Below are 13,798 nucleotides of genomic sequence, written 5' to 3'. Positions count from 1 at the left end.
GCCGGGACCGTCCCTCCCGGCGGCTCGGACGGCTCTGGCGGTACTAAGCGTCCCGGGCGGCCAGAAGGCGGGGCGCTGGGGGCGGAGAGGCTGCGTGGGGACGCGGTGCGCACGCGCGGGGAGGCGTGGCCGGCGGCCTGAGCCCGACGCGACGGCTCCCGGGTTCTGGGCCGCGGCCAGCGAGCCCCTACCTCTGCGGAGCGGGCGTGGGGTGGAGATGGTCGCCCCCGGCCGAGACGAGGCTGAGAGCTGCAAGCCTGAGAGAGAATCTCGCCCGGCACCCAGGAGGCCAGAGGTGTGGTCTGCGCTCTGCCTTGGGCGCGCCCAATGACCCGAGGCAAGTTGCTTACCTGTTTTTCGCACCAACTGGTGAGGAGGATTCCGTCCGGAACCCACACAGCCCCAGTCTGGCGGGGTACCTTGATGGAGTGAGATTCCTGCTGAGATCCGCCCGTCACAGCCGGCGAGCGCCCGGCCTCGTGCCCCCGGGTGGCCAGTCGTTTTGCCCGAGGCCGCGGCGCTCGCCTGGGATGGCGTTGCCTGCGGCGGGGGCCTGGCGGCGCCCCCAAGCCTCTGCCTGGGTCCTCGTGGCACCTGCCCTCCCTGGGGGCAGTGAGGGGCCGGGGAGCCGCCCAGCGACAAGCCTGATGAAAGGATCAGAGAAGAACTGTCAGACCTACGTGGGCATTTGGTATTTAAAGTATGGACCCAGTGTCTGGATTAAATACCTATTCGGAGAGTTGAAGCTCCAGCAAGAAGTTTGAAAATCATATGTAGCTCCTTGCCTAGAGTGGGTGTACCATACTTAATTTGAAAAAGACCCATTCTTATGGGAAGGCCATTTCTTTGGGCCCAACTATAAGGAACTTGCCTAATGTTGGTGGGCATGACTTCATAACTTCCGTTACTGGCTTATTTGATGGAGTTTTTGCTCTTTTCTTTCTCTATTACAGACAGTAACTGTCCCTGTTGAAGTCCCCAGAGCTCCAGTTGGAACTGAGGCACTAGCAGGTGTGTAAAGTTGGTCATGTTTCTGTGCTGCGTGATTTCATTTCATACACAGAAACAGAAGAGGTTTCCTGAGATCACTGGTACCATCCCTGCCTGTCACCTTCCCAAGGCTGGCTGTGTGAGTTTTGTTATATGGTGTCATGGAGATCAAGGAGGAGGGCAAGGAAAGGGAACCAGATGCTGAGGTCCCAGAGGACACAGTGAGGGAGAGAGCTAGTTCCTGAGGTACCATGACCAAGGTAGGACAGGTACTGTCCTCCCCATTAAATTACAGTGACCCAAATGTCCAGCCCAATAGCCAGGAAGTATTCCTATTCTGGGTGCTTGGAAATCATCCTACCACCTGACAAAGATTCCAGTTTGTTACTGGCAGCCAATTCTTAGGGAATCCAGATCATGTTCCCACAGTCCGGGGCTGACCTCAAAGAGAGGCCACCCTCCTTCCTAAGTTATCCAAGTCTGTGAAATATGGCCGTCAGTTGTGTGTGGGCTTTCTGCCCACTTATGATCCAGACTGTTGTAACAGTCATCCATGTTGTACAGTTCCTCCACAATAAATTACGGGCCTGTCCAGCCCTCTTCCCAAGGTGGGCTCGTGGGATGACTGTTTTAGAGTTAGCCAAACTGACTAAACAGCTGCAACATGTGCAATATTGGTGTTCACCAAGGAAGGCTAGGCAATGTGTTGCATTTTGATTCTCTATCATCATAGGAACCAGGCCTAGTATTATAAGCCCCCAGACCCAACCTGTGTCTGAGACCTAAGCAAAGCCTGAGCACTTCAGCTAAGACCACCCACCAGGATGCCACTCATTAGCTTCCTCCCTTTGATAAGCTGCCCCCAGATCCCAGTGACTTCATTGTCAGAACCAGACCTCACAACTAAACAGTGGTGCTGCCGCTGCCTTCTGGACACTGAGGATCCAACCCTCAGACCTCTAGCATCCCCTTCGTTCCATCCAGTGGCATGGAAAGTAAGAATTAGGCATTTGACTAAAGCAGCTGATTTATTCGGAATAAATTTATAGCTGCTTAAAGATTTTTATTTATTTTTAAGATTTATGTATTTATTTTGAGAGAGAGAGAGAACAGGGAGAGGGGTAGAGGGAGGGAGAGAAGCAGACTCTGGCTAAACACAGAGCCCTACTCTACCGGAGACACGATCTCACGAACCTGAGATCATGACCTGAGCTGAAATCAAGAGCGGGGTGCTTAACCTCCTGAGCCACCCAGGTGCCCCTGGATGTTGGCTGTTTTTGACCATTTATCATCCATTCCCATTTTTGCTTAACTGAATGACGAAACTAGTTTTCTTCTGTAATTTTTTTTTCTTATAGGACTGAGACTTCAGAGACCTCAGGGACTTCTTTCAGTACTCACAGAAACGTCCTAGCCTTGGTGATGGCACATGGGGACTGTTTACTTATTCTTAGTCTGAATGACTGCCAAGAAGGAAGGCAAAGGTAGAGCAGTCGGATCGCTGGCTCTCCCCATACTTCTAATCTCAGACTTTATTAGACTCCTTTCTGAGCCCAAGGACAAAGCTCACTTGAACAAATGACTTTGAGTCATGAATGAAAACTCTTGCTCTTTCCATAATGAGAAAGGATTAAGAGATGGACAGGTAAGCAAGCCCTTCTATTTGAGAAAGAAGGTGTTCATTTGGGATATATTGTTATTAGTAATAACACAGGATATATCAAGAGAATTTAGAACTTTCAAAATGTTTTGGGAAAACCTTCATTATAATGCTCTTTGTAGGAGAAGCTTCTATTCATATACCTCTGAGTCAGTTGCCTTTGCTAGCAGCTTCTTTTTTTTTTTTTTAAGATTTTATTTATTTTTTTGAGAGAGAGGTCTAGCACACATGCCTGCACAGGAGGTGGGGAGGGGCAGAGGGCGAGGGAGATGAAGAAGCAGACTCCCTGCTGAGCAGAGGTTTGATCCCAGGACCCCGAAATCATGACGCAAGCCAGAGACAGCTGCTTAACAGATTGAGCCACACAGGTGCCCCTTTTTTTTTTTTTTTTTTTTTTAAGTTTATTCATTTAAGTAATCTCTACACCCAATGTGGGGCTCAAACTCATGACCCCGAGATCAAGAGTCACATACTGTTCGGACTGAGCCAGCCAGATGCCCCACTAGTAGCTTATTTTCTAAGTGAGTCATGGGATTTTTGTTTCGGATTTACTTGGGTGAGAGGAGAATGTCAATGAGGAATCCCCCAAGATATTTTTAATTTATCAATTTGGACTGTTTACCTTATTGACCCTTGTCAAACACATGCTTTGGCTCGATTATCCTCAGGACTCTGGGTCCAGTGTGATATGTCTTTGTGTGAGCCTGGCAGCTAACCCTACCTTCCTTGCCTTTCTCCCTACCTGGTCCACAAGTGGTCTTAATGGAGCTTGTGGGACAAAGCCTTTGCTTTGGGAGCCCAGGGAGGTTTTCTTCACTGTACTAAGACAGGTGAACTGTTCTTCCAGGAGAGAAGTCTTCGGCCACTGGAGGGGACTGAATTGGAGAGGGAAAGGAAGGATGGAATGAATCATAAGCACACAGACCCCTGCAGGGAGTTGTTCAGCATAGTGAATCATCAGAATTTTTTTTTTTTTAAAGATTTTATTTATTTATTTGGCAGAGAGAGACACAGCGAGAGAGGAAACGCAAGCAGGGGCAGTGGGAGAGGGAGAAGCAGGCTTCCCGCGGAGCAAGGAACCCGATGCGGGGCTCGATCCCAGGACCCTGGGATCATGACCTGAGCCGAAGGCAGACGCTTAACGACTGAGCCACCCAGGCGCCCCAAATCATCAGAATTTTTGAGAACATATTTTGTGCCTTGTACTGTGCTAATGGGTGTCAGAAATAGAAGTGTAAAAGAAATTTCCTCCACTCAAAGCCACAGGGTCTGATTTAAAGATAGGCTGCATTGGGGGAAGTGAAAACTCTAGGGCCATTTTGATTGACGGTGCAGTTTCAGCACAGTCACAAAAAAGAAGTGGAGTCACAAGACTTATTACTTGCAGATCCCAGAAACATGGCAGGGGTGAGTGTGTGGAGGGGGCAATGAGCCAAGGTAGGGGCAGTCCTCAGTCCCAGATCACGAGCAAGCACAAGATAGGGAGTAGAGGAGCAAGCACCCCTATTACTTATAAGGGGGAGGTCACTAGCTTTTCTCAGGCTCGACTCTTAAGTGATTATTTTAAAAGGTGCCCCAGGAAAAGCAAGGCAGGACCTCGTGGCAAGAATCCTAAGCTCAGGTGCTTATCTAAATGTCCAGGTTCTGGCTGTGAGCAGGGTTGTCGTACTGTAAACGTAGGAAGCAACTCCGAATAGCTGTTTTCTTGTCACATAGGACTCTTGCAGAGGGACTTGTCCTCCCCGCCGAAGGGCTGGCTGTAGGACTGAGAAGGGAAGAGACCCTTGTAGCCCCAGTGGGGAAGGCAGGCCACCTTGAGGAGGCAGAAGGGGTGGTGGTAGGGGTGTCTTCCGGAGGAAGACCACATGACCCAAGGGATGGAGGTGAGAGGATCTGCAGCAAGTGTGTTCTCTGGACTGAAGTGGGAAATAGTCGTGAGGAGGCATCACGAGGCCAACAGTGGAGGAGTTTGCTCAGCTGTGCCATGTTCAGGCATTCATTCTTGTGTCCTGGTCATAAAGAAATCAAAGCTCTGTTTAAGGAGTAAGAGTTGGCAAAAATGTGTAAGAGGGATTAGAGTAACAGGATCAGCTGGGATTCTGGGGCCTTGACGTAGCACTGATTTTTTTATTAGTTATTTTCTTTTACTTAGTTTTTTCCTCTTATTTATTTTATTTTACTTCTTAAGATTTATTTATTTGTCAGAGAGAGAGAAAGTGAGAGCACAGGCAGGGGGAGCAGCAGAGGGAGAAGCAGGCTCCCCAATGAGCAGGGAGCCCGATGTAGGACTGGATCTCAGGACTCCAGAATCATGACCTGCGCCCAAGGCAGACGCTTAACCCACTGAGCCACCCAGGCGCCCCTCCTCTTATTTATTTTAGAGCAAATAATACATTCACATGGTTCAGAATCCAAAAAGCAGGGAGCATGTACCTATAGTGAAAAACTGCCTTCTCTTGTCCCCTAGCCACCCAGTTTTCTTCTGGAGGCAAAATCACTGCTTCCTTGGGTATAAGTCTAGAAATAGTCTCGGCAGAGACAAGCAAATACATTTGTGTGTTTTCTAAAAATATAAATGGTAACATACTGTATATACTTTGCCCTTTGCTTTTTCCACTTAATATATCATGTGGAGTGTTCCATATTGTCCATAAAACACTTTCTTATTCTTCTTTATGGCTAGATCGGAGCTCATTGAGTTAATATGCTTTTATTTGTGAAACTAGTCCATTAGTGGGCATTCGGGGTTTTTCTAGCCTTTTGCTATGACAAACAGTTCCACCACGAATGACGCTCTAAGCATGTCCTTTTGCACACGGACGAGTATATCTGTTGGATAAGTTTCTAGAATGCAGTTGCAGGCCCAAAATGGACAAAGCATGTACAATTTTGTCAGATATTGTCAAGCTGTAGCGGTGGGAACAATTTACCCTTCAGTGTGTTACAACACTTGGTTTTCTAGCCAACACAGTGTGTTATCACTCTTTTGAAATTTGCTCATATGATAAGTGACAAATATTATCTCGGACTAGTTTTATTTGAACATCTCTTATTACGAGTAAGGTTGAGCATTTTTTATTTGTTTCAGAGCATTGCATGTTTCCTTGTCTGTAAGCTGTCCATATCCATGCCCATTTTTCTACTGGGCTGGGTTTCTTTTCCTGACTGACTTGTAGGATTTTTTTAAACACATTAGGAAAATTAGTCCTGTATTGGTAATCTGAATTGCAAAAGTTGGTCAAGTGGTTTTGTTTTGTTTGTGTTTTTAAAGTTGGTAAGTGGTTTTTTTAAAGCTCTAAAGCTGAACAGAAAGGCCAAAAGTAAGGAAACTGCCTCCCTAAACTTACTCAGAGTCCTGAGACCTTTTACGGAGCCAAAAAATCTGAGATAATATTAACTAAGCTTTTTGCAGTTTCTCTTAAGACTAGATTAAGCAGAAGTTTTCCCTTACAGTAGTCCTTACAGTTGAGTTCTCGGGAGTTCATCCATTTGTGTGTGTGTGGTATTGGGAAAAGGTGTGACATTTAAGCTGTCAACTTTGGAGGACTGATATGTGCCCAAGAATCTGACCCTGCTTTGTCTTATAGGTTGAAAGTGTGTGTGCTGCGTATCCTCCACCATATGACAAGGACACCAGTGCTCTTCGGGCTCTCAGAGGAATACCTGTACATGTCACCCACACCCCAGTACCTCCCACCCATACAAGCTTTTGTTGCATGCTGCTCTGTGGGGCCAGGCACCAGGGACTCAGGACAGCAGAGACCCTGCTTCCAGGAGCTCACACTTGGGGGCGGAGTTGTGGGGCACAAACTTGCAAAACAACCTCTAGCTAGTAAGATAATTGCTCCAGGGAAGCAGAATACAAAGTGCAGTGGGAATACCAAAGGCACACCACAGTCTCAGTTGAGTTGTGTGAATTTTTGTTTATTCTTCAAGGAAAGCATATGCTTGTCCCCACGTCACGTGACTTGTACATGATAGTTGGAGTTTTCCACGTGCCTCTCTTTAAGATGGACTTTAATCAACCCATCCTTCTGACCTCCAGTTCCAAAGACATTCTCTTCTGTGGGTGGGGCATGTTTGTGTGGATGGGAGGGTATGGATTCACCCTCACACTAAAGGTCAGCTGCCCCTACAGATCTCAGAGTTGAAGAACCATGGCATCCTCCGGGCCCTGACAGCAGAAGCAAATGGATGGGAGCCACGTGGTAAGGTCCCCTTCAGCACCCTAGGAGCCTGGGTGGGAACCAAGTTAGAGGTCCCCGTGGTCTACTTTTCATCATTTGAATTTCTCTCAGTACTTGTCCTATAGAATTTTACGGATTTATCATTCTTCAAGGAAAATTAGAATCAACACTGGATTAGAAGTCAAAAGACTTGAGTCCTAATCTAGCACTCAAAGCAGCTTATTACGTGCCTTGCGCAAATCATATCATCTCCATATCTGCTGTGGAGGTTGATCAATGCCTTCTCTGTCCTCAAAGGGATATTGCGACAATGATACGAGACAGTGTATGTGAAAAGGCTTTGAAAAAGTATCCTATTTTATCTGCTTTACATGATTCTTTTGTATACTTTGTTTAAAGTTCATTTCACTTGCTGATTTATGACACAGAAAGGCCCACTCACCAGGTGAGAAACACCTAGAGTCCCATATCTCTGGTTTAAATCCTGCCTTTTTCACCCACCAGCTGTATGACCTTGAGCAAGTTTCTTAACCTGCTAACCCTTACTTACTTCATCTGTAAAACAGAAAGTGAGTCAGAACCTGTGTGATGGGAATTGTGTAAGGACTATATGAGCTCAGGTGAAGTGCTTAGAGCACAGATTATAAATCTATAACGAGTGCTCATTGCTATGTATTGTTATCTTGAAATTCTGCAAACTGAAAATGTAATCTCCACAAATATGGGGCTTGTTAAAAATATTCTAATGTAGAAAAATTATTTGGAGATCTGTGAAGTTTCTTCTAATAGATTTTTATCTTTGTGTGGTGACAAACCTAACATTTATTAGAGATTTTGCCTTAAATGCCAAAATATTTTATATTTCAGTACAAGTAGCATTTATGTGCCAGATTTTTTTTTAAAGATTTATTTACTTATTTATTTGAGAGAGAGAAAGCAGGGGGGAGGGGCAGAGGGAGAGGGAGAGTCTCAAGCAGACTCCGAGATGAGCACTTGCTGAGCCCATGGAAAGCTCAATCTCACAACCCTGAGATAATGACCTAAGCCGAAGTCAGAGGCTTAACCGACTGAGCCACCCAGGCTCCCCTGTGCCACATATTTTTAGTCGTATTAAACAGTTACAGTTTTCTTCCAGATTGTTCTCAGCTCATTTAAATTGATAGGCTTATGAGGCACCTGGCTGGCTCAATTGGTGGAGCATACAACTCTTGATCTTGGGTTGTGAGTTCGAGCCCCACATTGGAGATTACTTTAAAAAAATAAAATCTTTAAAACGGGCGCCTGGGTGGCTCGTTAGTTAATCGTCTGCCTTCGGCTCAGGTCATGGTCTCAGGGTCCTGGGATCGAGCCCTGTGCCAGGCTCCCGGCTCAGCGGAGAGTCTGCTTCTCCTTCTTCCTCTGCCCCTCCCCCCTGCTTGAGGTCTCCCTCTCTCCCTCTCTCAAATAAATAAATAAAATCTTTAAAAATAATTAAATAAACGGGGCTCCTGGGTGGTGCAGTGGGTTGAGCATTGGACTCTTGGTTTCTGCTCAGGTCATGATCTCAGGGTCGTGAGATTGGGCTCCGTGCTCTGCACAGAGGTCTGCTTAAGACTGTCTTTCCCTCTCCCCCTCAAATAAATAAATGTTTAAAAATAAAATAAATAGGTAGGTAGGTAGGTAGATAGATAGACAGGCTTACTAATTCAGTGATACTGTTCCCTATATGGTTAAGTGGAAGAGAGCCCAAATGAAGGCAGTTGAAAAAGGAAGAAAGGTAGGGAACTGTGCTAATGTGAACTTCAATTGCTATCCTGAAGATTTGTGCTTTGCCTCCATTTTCTTCTGTTGGGGGAAATTAGTATTTATGTCAGGATCATCTTCAGATGAGGAGGAATCTCCCTGGTTCCAAGAGGAAAGGGAAGAAGTGCTCTTTTTATGCCTTGGACACTTGTCTCCAGTTTTTAGGGACCAGATTGCAACCGCTAGTTGAAACTTGTACTTTGTGTTGACTAACCTACAGTCACAGCAGATTCCCAGGTGCAGGTGAGGTTTCTGCTCCTGGCTCACAGCCTTCTGCCAAGTTGTTTGTAGGTGAAAGGTTGAGAGGTGCCTGGGTGGCTGAGTCAGTTAAGTGGCCAACTCTTTTTTTTTTTAAGATTTTATTTATTTATTTGACAGAGAGAGGCACAGCGAGAGAGGGAACACAAGCAGGGGGAGTGGGAGAGGGAGAAGCAGGCTTCCCGCGGAGCAGGGAGCCCGATGTGGGGCTCGATCCCAGGACCCTGGGATCATGACCTGAGCCGAAGGCAGATGCTTAACAACTGAGCCACCCAGGTGCCCCAAGTGGCCAACTCTTGATTTCGGCTCAGGTCATGATCTCAGGGTTGTGAGATGGAACCCCGCCTCGGGCTCCGCGCTCAGCGGGGAGTCTGCTTGAGATTCTCTCTCTCCCTCTTCCTCTGCTCCTCCCCCTGCTCAGGCTCTCATTCTCTCTCTCTAATAAATAAATAAATCTTTTAAAAAGAAAAGAGGGGCACCTGGGTGGCTCATTTGGTTAAGCATCTGACTTCAGCTCAGGGTTCTGGGATCGAGTCCTGCAAGGAGCTCTTGCTCAGCAGGAAGTCTGCTTCTCCCTCTCCCTCTGCCCCTCCCCCTGCTCATGCTCTCTCTCTCTCTCCTCTCTCAAATAAATGAAATCTTTAAAGACAAAAAAAGTTTGACCAAGTTGCTTGAAACGAGGCCCTGCAGGGTGAAGAGTCCGTGAAGCCGGGCGTCAGTGAGGGTGAGGGGTGACACAGCCCTTGTCAGCACCTTAAGAGCAGTCCCTGCTGCCGCCCCACTCTCTTCTTCATTCAGCCGCTTTCTCCCTCTTCATCTCCCAGGGGCCAGCATGCTGGATGGAAGTTTTATTCTCTTCACCCAAGGCCAAGCCGTCTGTATCCCGGTGAAGTTATCTAGCTTGGAAGCCCTGAGGCTCGGGGTCTCGGTCCACCCCAGATGGGGCTGGCAAGATTGAATTTCCCAGAAGTCCAGACCCATGTCACCTGCTGCCACTACCCTCTGCCCTGCTGGACCCGAACCCAGGCCTGTGTCAGTGACGCTAGCTAACACGTACCGAGTACTGACTGTGGGTCATATACCCCTCTCCCCGCCCTCCCTCGCCCCTAGAAGCTGAAGAGTTGCACTATCCTCCAGCAGTCCCATGAGTGATGACACAGGGTACAGTGTCATCTGTGTGCAGCTGGGGAGTGTGGACAGGAAGTGCTCGCCAGCAGTTTGGCTCTGGAGTTGCTCTCAGCAGCTTTCTCTGCCTCAGTTTCTGTTAGTGTTTTGAGTTTCTGGTAGTATTTTATTTTATTTTATTTACAACTATACTTTCAAAACAGGTCATTGCCCTGCGATATCCTCAGTCAAGACTGCATGGCCAAGAGGAGCTGCCCTCTCACTCTTACCACTGGGGCTGGAGGCTGGAGGGGTCACGATTTGGGATCTTGGACTGAAGTTTCTCCGTTTTCTCCATGTTGTGTTAATTTCCTCTCTAGCAAATGGGAAAAGCCAGCAGCAGGGCGTACCGCCAGCAGTCCGGGTTGGAGTGACAGTTGTGGTTTGGAGAAAGGGCTATGTGGTGGCTACAGAGAACCTGTCTCACTGCTTTTTCTCTCCTGCTCCCCCCGCCCCCCCCCCCCGTTTCCGGTGCTTTCATTCATTAGCAGACATCTGCTGAACACCTGTCCTGTGTGGAGCATTGCGCTAGGTTCTGGAGAACACTGTCCTCAGGTGGCTCCCAGTGTAGTGGGAGAGACAGTCACGACACTGAGGAGCCTGAGTATCAGGGGTTCACAGAGGCCCACTGGCTCCCTCTGCAAACTTAATGAAGTCAGGGAAGGTGGCTGGCTGAGGGTGATGTCAGAGTTCCCTGAAGGATGAGGAACAAGAGCAGCACAGGGGTTGAGACCAGAAGGTGCAGGCACCTGAGGTGACTGCAGGGGGAGAGCTGTCTGAGCAAAGGCACAGAAACTAGGAGGGGCTAAGGAAGTTCTGGGAGTTCTGGATGCCCTAGAGCACAGCTACGGGTGGAAGAAAGATCCAAACTGTGAAAGTATTTAGATGCTGTGCTGAAGAGTTTGGGTTTTATCTGGAGAGTTATGGAGAATCCCTGGAGGGTTTTGAGTAGGGTTGACATCAGATCTGCTCACTCTGGCAGCCTTGTGGAGAGGGTATCTGAGGGCATCGGGACCCAGGGTGGACAGACAAGGCTGGGGCTGCAGCAGCGATCCGGACGTCCCTGGGTCTCAGAGGGTCTCCTTTTCTCACTCTTGCAGTTGTGAGTGCGGAGGTGCTCAGAGCCCAAGAAGAATGGGAAGCTGTGGACAACATCCGAACAGAGACAGGTAACTGCAGGAATGGCACTGTGCTGCTAAGAAAGGCACCATCCATGTGTGGCTAATGTTTCTGTGACCCTGGGATTAGAATTCCTGAGAGTTCTCATTTTAGCTCCCTGACATAGAATAAAATATCTTTCCAAATCCACCTCTGGAGGAAATGGGAATGAACGCCATGGGAAAAGGGCTGCCACGTGCTCAGACCTGAGAGAAGACAGGGAGGACCTTGGTCAGGGTCTGCTTCCGCAGGGTGATGAGGTTGAGCAGAAGGATGGAGGCAGGCAGCCAGGGAGAACAGGTTGTTCACCGTACAAGGAAGTCTCTGGAGATAGGGGCTGAAGCCATGCTAGAAGGCTCTGAGGGCTGGGTAAAAATTCTCACTCCCTTTTCTGACAGGTTTGGACGGAGCTATGGGAGGGTAGAGCTCGGACCCATATCTAGCTTGAGCTCTACTTGGGCTCCTGGAAAGTCATTACGGTGGACTGTGTCAGTCATCCCCGAAATTGCTGATAACGTTCATTCCCTGTGGACTGTACCAGAAGATGGAGAGGGGGTCATCCATATACAGGGTGTGAGAAAGGGCAAAGTGGAAGTGAGGAAAGGCCCCTAAACAGACCTTGGCATGCTCCCACATGGGGACCTACTCCAGGCAGTGACTTGCCTCCTCACAGATGAGTGGAATGGGACCCCCTGCCGGGCAGATCTGTCCCTACTCACTGCAGAGGTTGACCTAGCAAGCCTCTGAACAGCCCGGTCTACGAAGGGGCCTGGCCCAGCAGAGAATGCCAGCCCCTTAAAGAAGAGTGGTTTGAGCTGTAGATATCTGATGCCTGCCACTGAAAGCCAGTGTCTGGCTTAGAGGTGACAACCCGAAGGCCCTCAGTAAATGTTCGCTGACAGAATGACCACCGTTACAAGTCTGAGAGTGTCTTCCCTTTTGCCACAGGGAACCAGGCCAGCGCAGACCAGCCTGGGCAGCTGATCTCCTTCAGTGAGGCTCTGCAGCATTTCCAGACCGTGGACCTCTCTTCCTTCAAGGTGTGGAAGTAGGGAGGTTTGGGGTCTCAGGCAAAACACCTTCTTCCCAGGAGCCAGGTTTCTATCCCACCAGCCTAGGGCACTGGGCAAGCAAGGTGGAAGCTTCCAGTTGAAGACCTTACCTCATCTAAGAAATCTTGGAGCCCAGAATCAGCAGTAGCCAAGGACCCAGGCTTCATGCAGGACCCCAGTGGCCTTTTTGGGACTGTGTCCCCAGAGCTCTTGGTGGCCCTGCCATACACAGGTCTGTGTAGCTGCTCCCTCCTCTTCCATCTTAGGGATGGGGAGGTCTGGAATCAAATGCTAGACAGTTCCTTAGGGAAGCAAGGCATTCTGTCTAGAAAGCTGAGTAAGTCATGGCCATTCACTCTTCCATTCCTTCAGGGAACCAGAAATTATTTGGGGATTTTAAAAATATGTGGGGTTGGTAAAAGAAGAAACATTGAGGAGAATAAAAGCTGGTGGGCTTTCTGGGGCATCTTGAATGACTAAGAGTAGTTTTAGAAGATTGTGATTTCAGATCTTCAACCTAAAACCTGGTTCATGGGTGATTTATGGGACTCAGAGGGCCAGAAGCTACCAAAATCAGAATATTCTAAGATCTGCAGCAGTGGCCCTTGAGCAATAAGTCAGCATGACCTGGTTTAAGAGGTGCCCTTGTGGTATGGACAGAATGCTCCAGCAAACCCTCAGGTATCTAGCTCCAAAAAGTCCCCACTAACCTCCCCTCCTCACTGGCTCTCTCACCCTGGAAGTTGAGAGGACTGCTAGGCTTTATCATTTATGCCCTCTGCAGAGAGAGAGAGACCTGCAAAAGGTAAAGCAGCCCTGCTGGGAAACCTGACCTGGCTTTGTCAGACCAAGCAGGGGTCCCCATGCCAGCCATCTCTGGCAGTCAGTGGGAAGTAGCTCTGGAGAAGCCCAAAGGAGCAAATGCGGACAACGGGCTAATAATGCCTATACTTGGGGACATCTCTTTTCTTTTCTTTTTTAAGATTTTATTTATTTATTAAAGAGAGAGCAGGAGTGGGGAGGGGGGAGCAGAGGGAGAGGGAGAAGCAGACTCCCGCTGAGCAGGGAGCTGGACGTGGGGCTCGATCCCAGGACCCCGAGATCATGACCTGAGCTGACGGCAGACGCTTAACCAGCTGAGCCACCCAGGCGCCCTGGGGACATCTCTTCTACTTACAAAAGTCCTGGGACCCAGCAGAGCCTGTCTCTAGAGATGGAGCAGGTGCTTCACAGTTCCTGCCCCCTTCCAAGGCCCAGAGACCAGCCAGTTAGTTGGCGGAGCTACTTCTTTCTGCAAGAACAGTCCCTGTACTGACCCTGATGGTAAGTTCATTAGAGCAGGTGAACCCAGGCCTCTGCCCATTGCCTGCATCTTCCTCCCCAGAAAAGAATCCAGCCAACTATTCGAAGGACGGGGCTCGCCGCCTTCCGGCACTGCCTCTTCGGGCCTCCGAAGCTCCACCAGGGTCTCCGAGAAGAAAGGGACTTGGTCCTGACCATTGCTCAGTGTGAGTGCACAGGTGCTGCCCCGAGGCAGATGCTGCGTA

At 48.7% G+C, this 13,798-nt stretch overlaps 1 protein-coding gene across 5 annotated transcripts in view; it reads left to right on the top strand.

Moving 5' to 3' along the window:
* Positions 1-106: 106 nt before the first annotated feature.
* The window catches only part of ELMOD3 (ELMO domain containing 3), a 28,589-nt gene continuing 14,897 nt past the window's right edge, over positions 107-13,798 (top strand). The window contains exons 1-9 of one of the 5 annotated variants that reach the window (XM_064572258.1): positions 107-337; positions 954-1,011; positions 2,349-2,635; positions 3,653-4,057; positions 6,238-6,315; positions 6,789-6,858; positions 11,142-11,210; positions 12,148-12,239; positions 13,636-13,759. In XM_064572258.1, the coding sequence (XP_064428328.1) occupies positions 4,049-4,057; positions 6,238-6,315; positions 6,789-6,858; positions 11,142-11,210; positions 12,148-12,239; positions 13,636-13,759 (442 nt within the window). In that variant the 5' untranslated portion in view covers positions 107-337; positions 954-1,011; positions 2,349-2,635; positions 3,653-4,048. Of the gene's footprint in view, positions 342-953; positions 1,130-2,348; positions 2,636-3,652; positions 4,058-6,237; positions 6,316-6,788; positions 6,859-9,915; positions 10,141-11,141; positions 11,211-12,147; positions 12,240-13,635; positions 13,760-13,798 lie in introns of those variants that run through there. The other 4 variants (XM_045884645.3, XM_045884646.3, XM_064572257.1 and 1 more) reach the window with 4 other exon arrangements.

Source organism: Mirounga angustirostris, unplaced genomic scaffold, assembly GCF_029215605.1.
Source record: "Mirounga angustirostris isolate CCGP_5_RB_7025 unplaced genomic scaffold, mMirAng1.0.hap1 SCAF_10, whole genome shotgun sequence".
Lineage (NCBI taxonomy): Eukaryota > Metazoa > Chordata > Mammalia > Carnivora > Phocidae > Mirounga > Mirounga angustirostris.
This window is presented reverse-complemented; position numbering and strand designations above follow the sequence as displayed.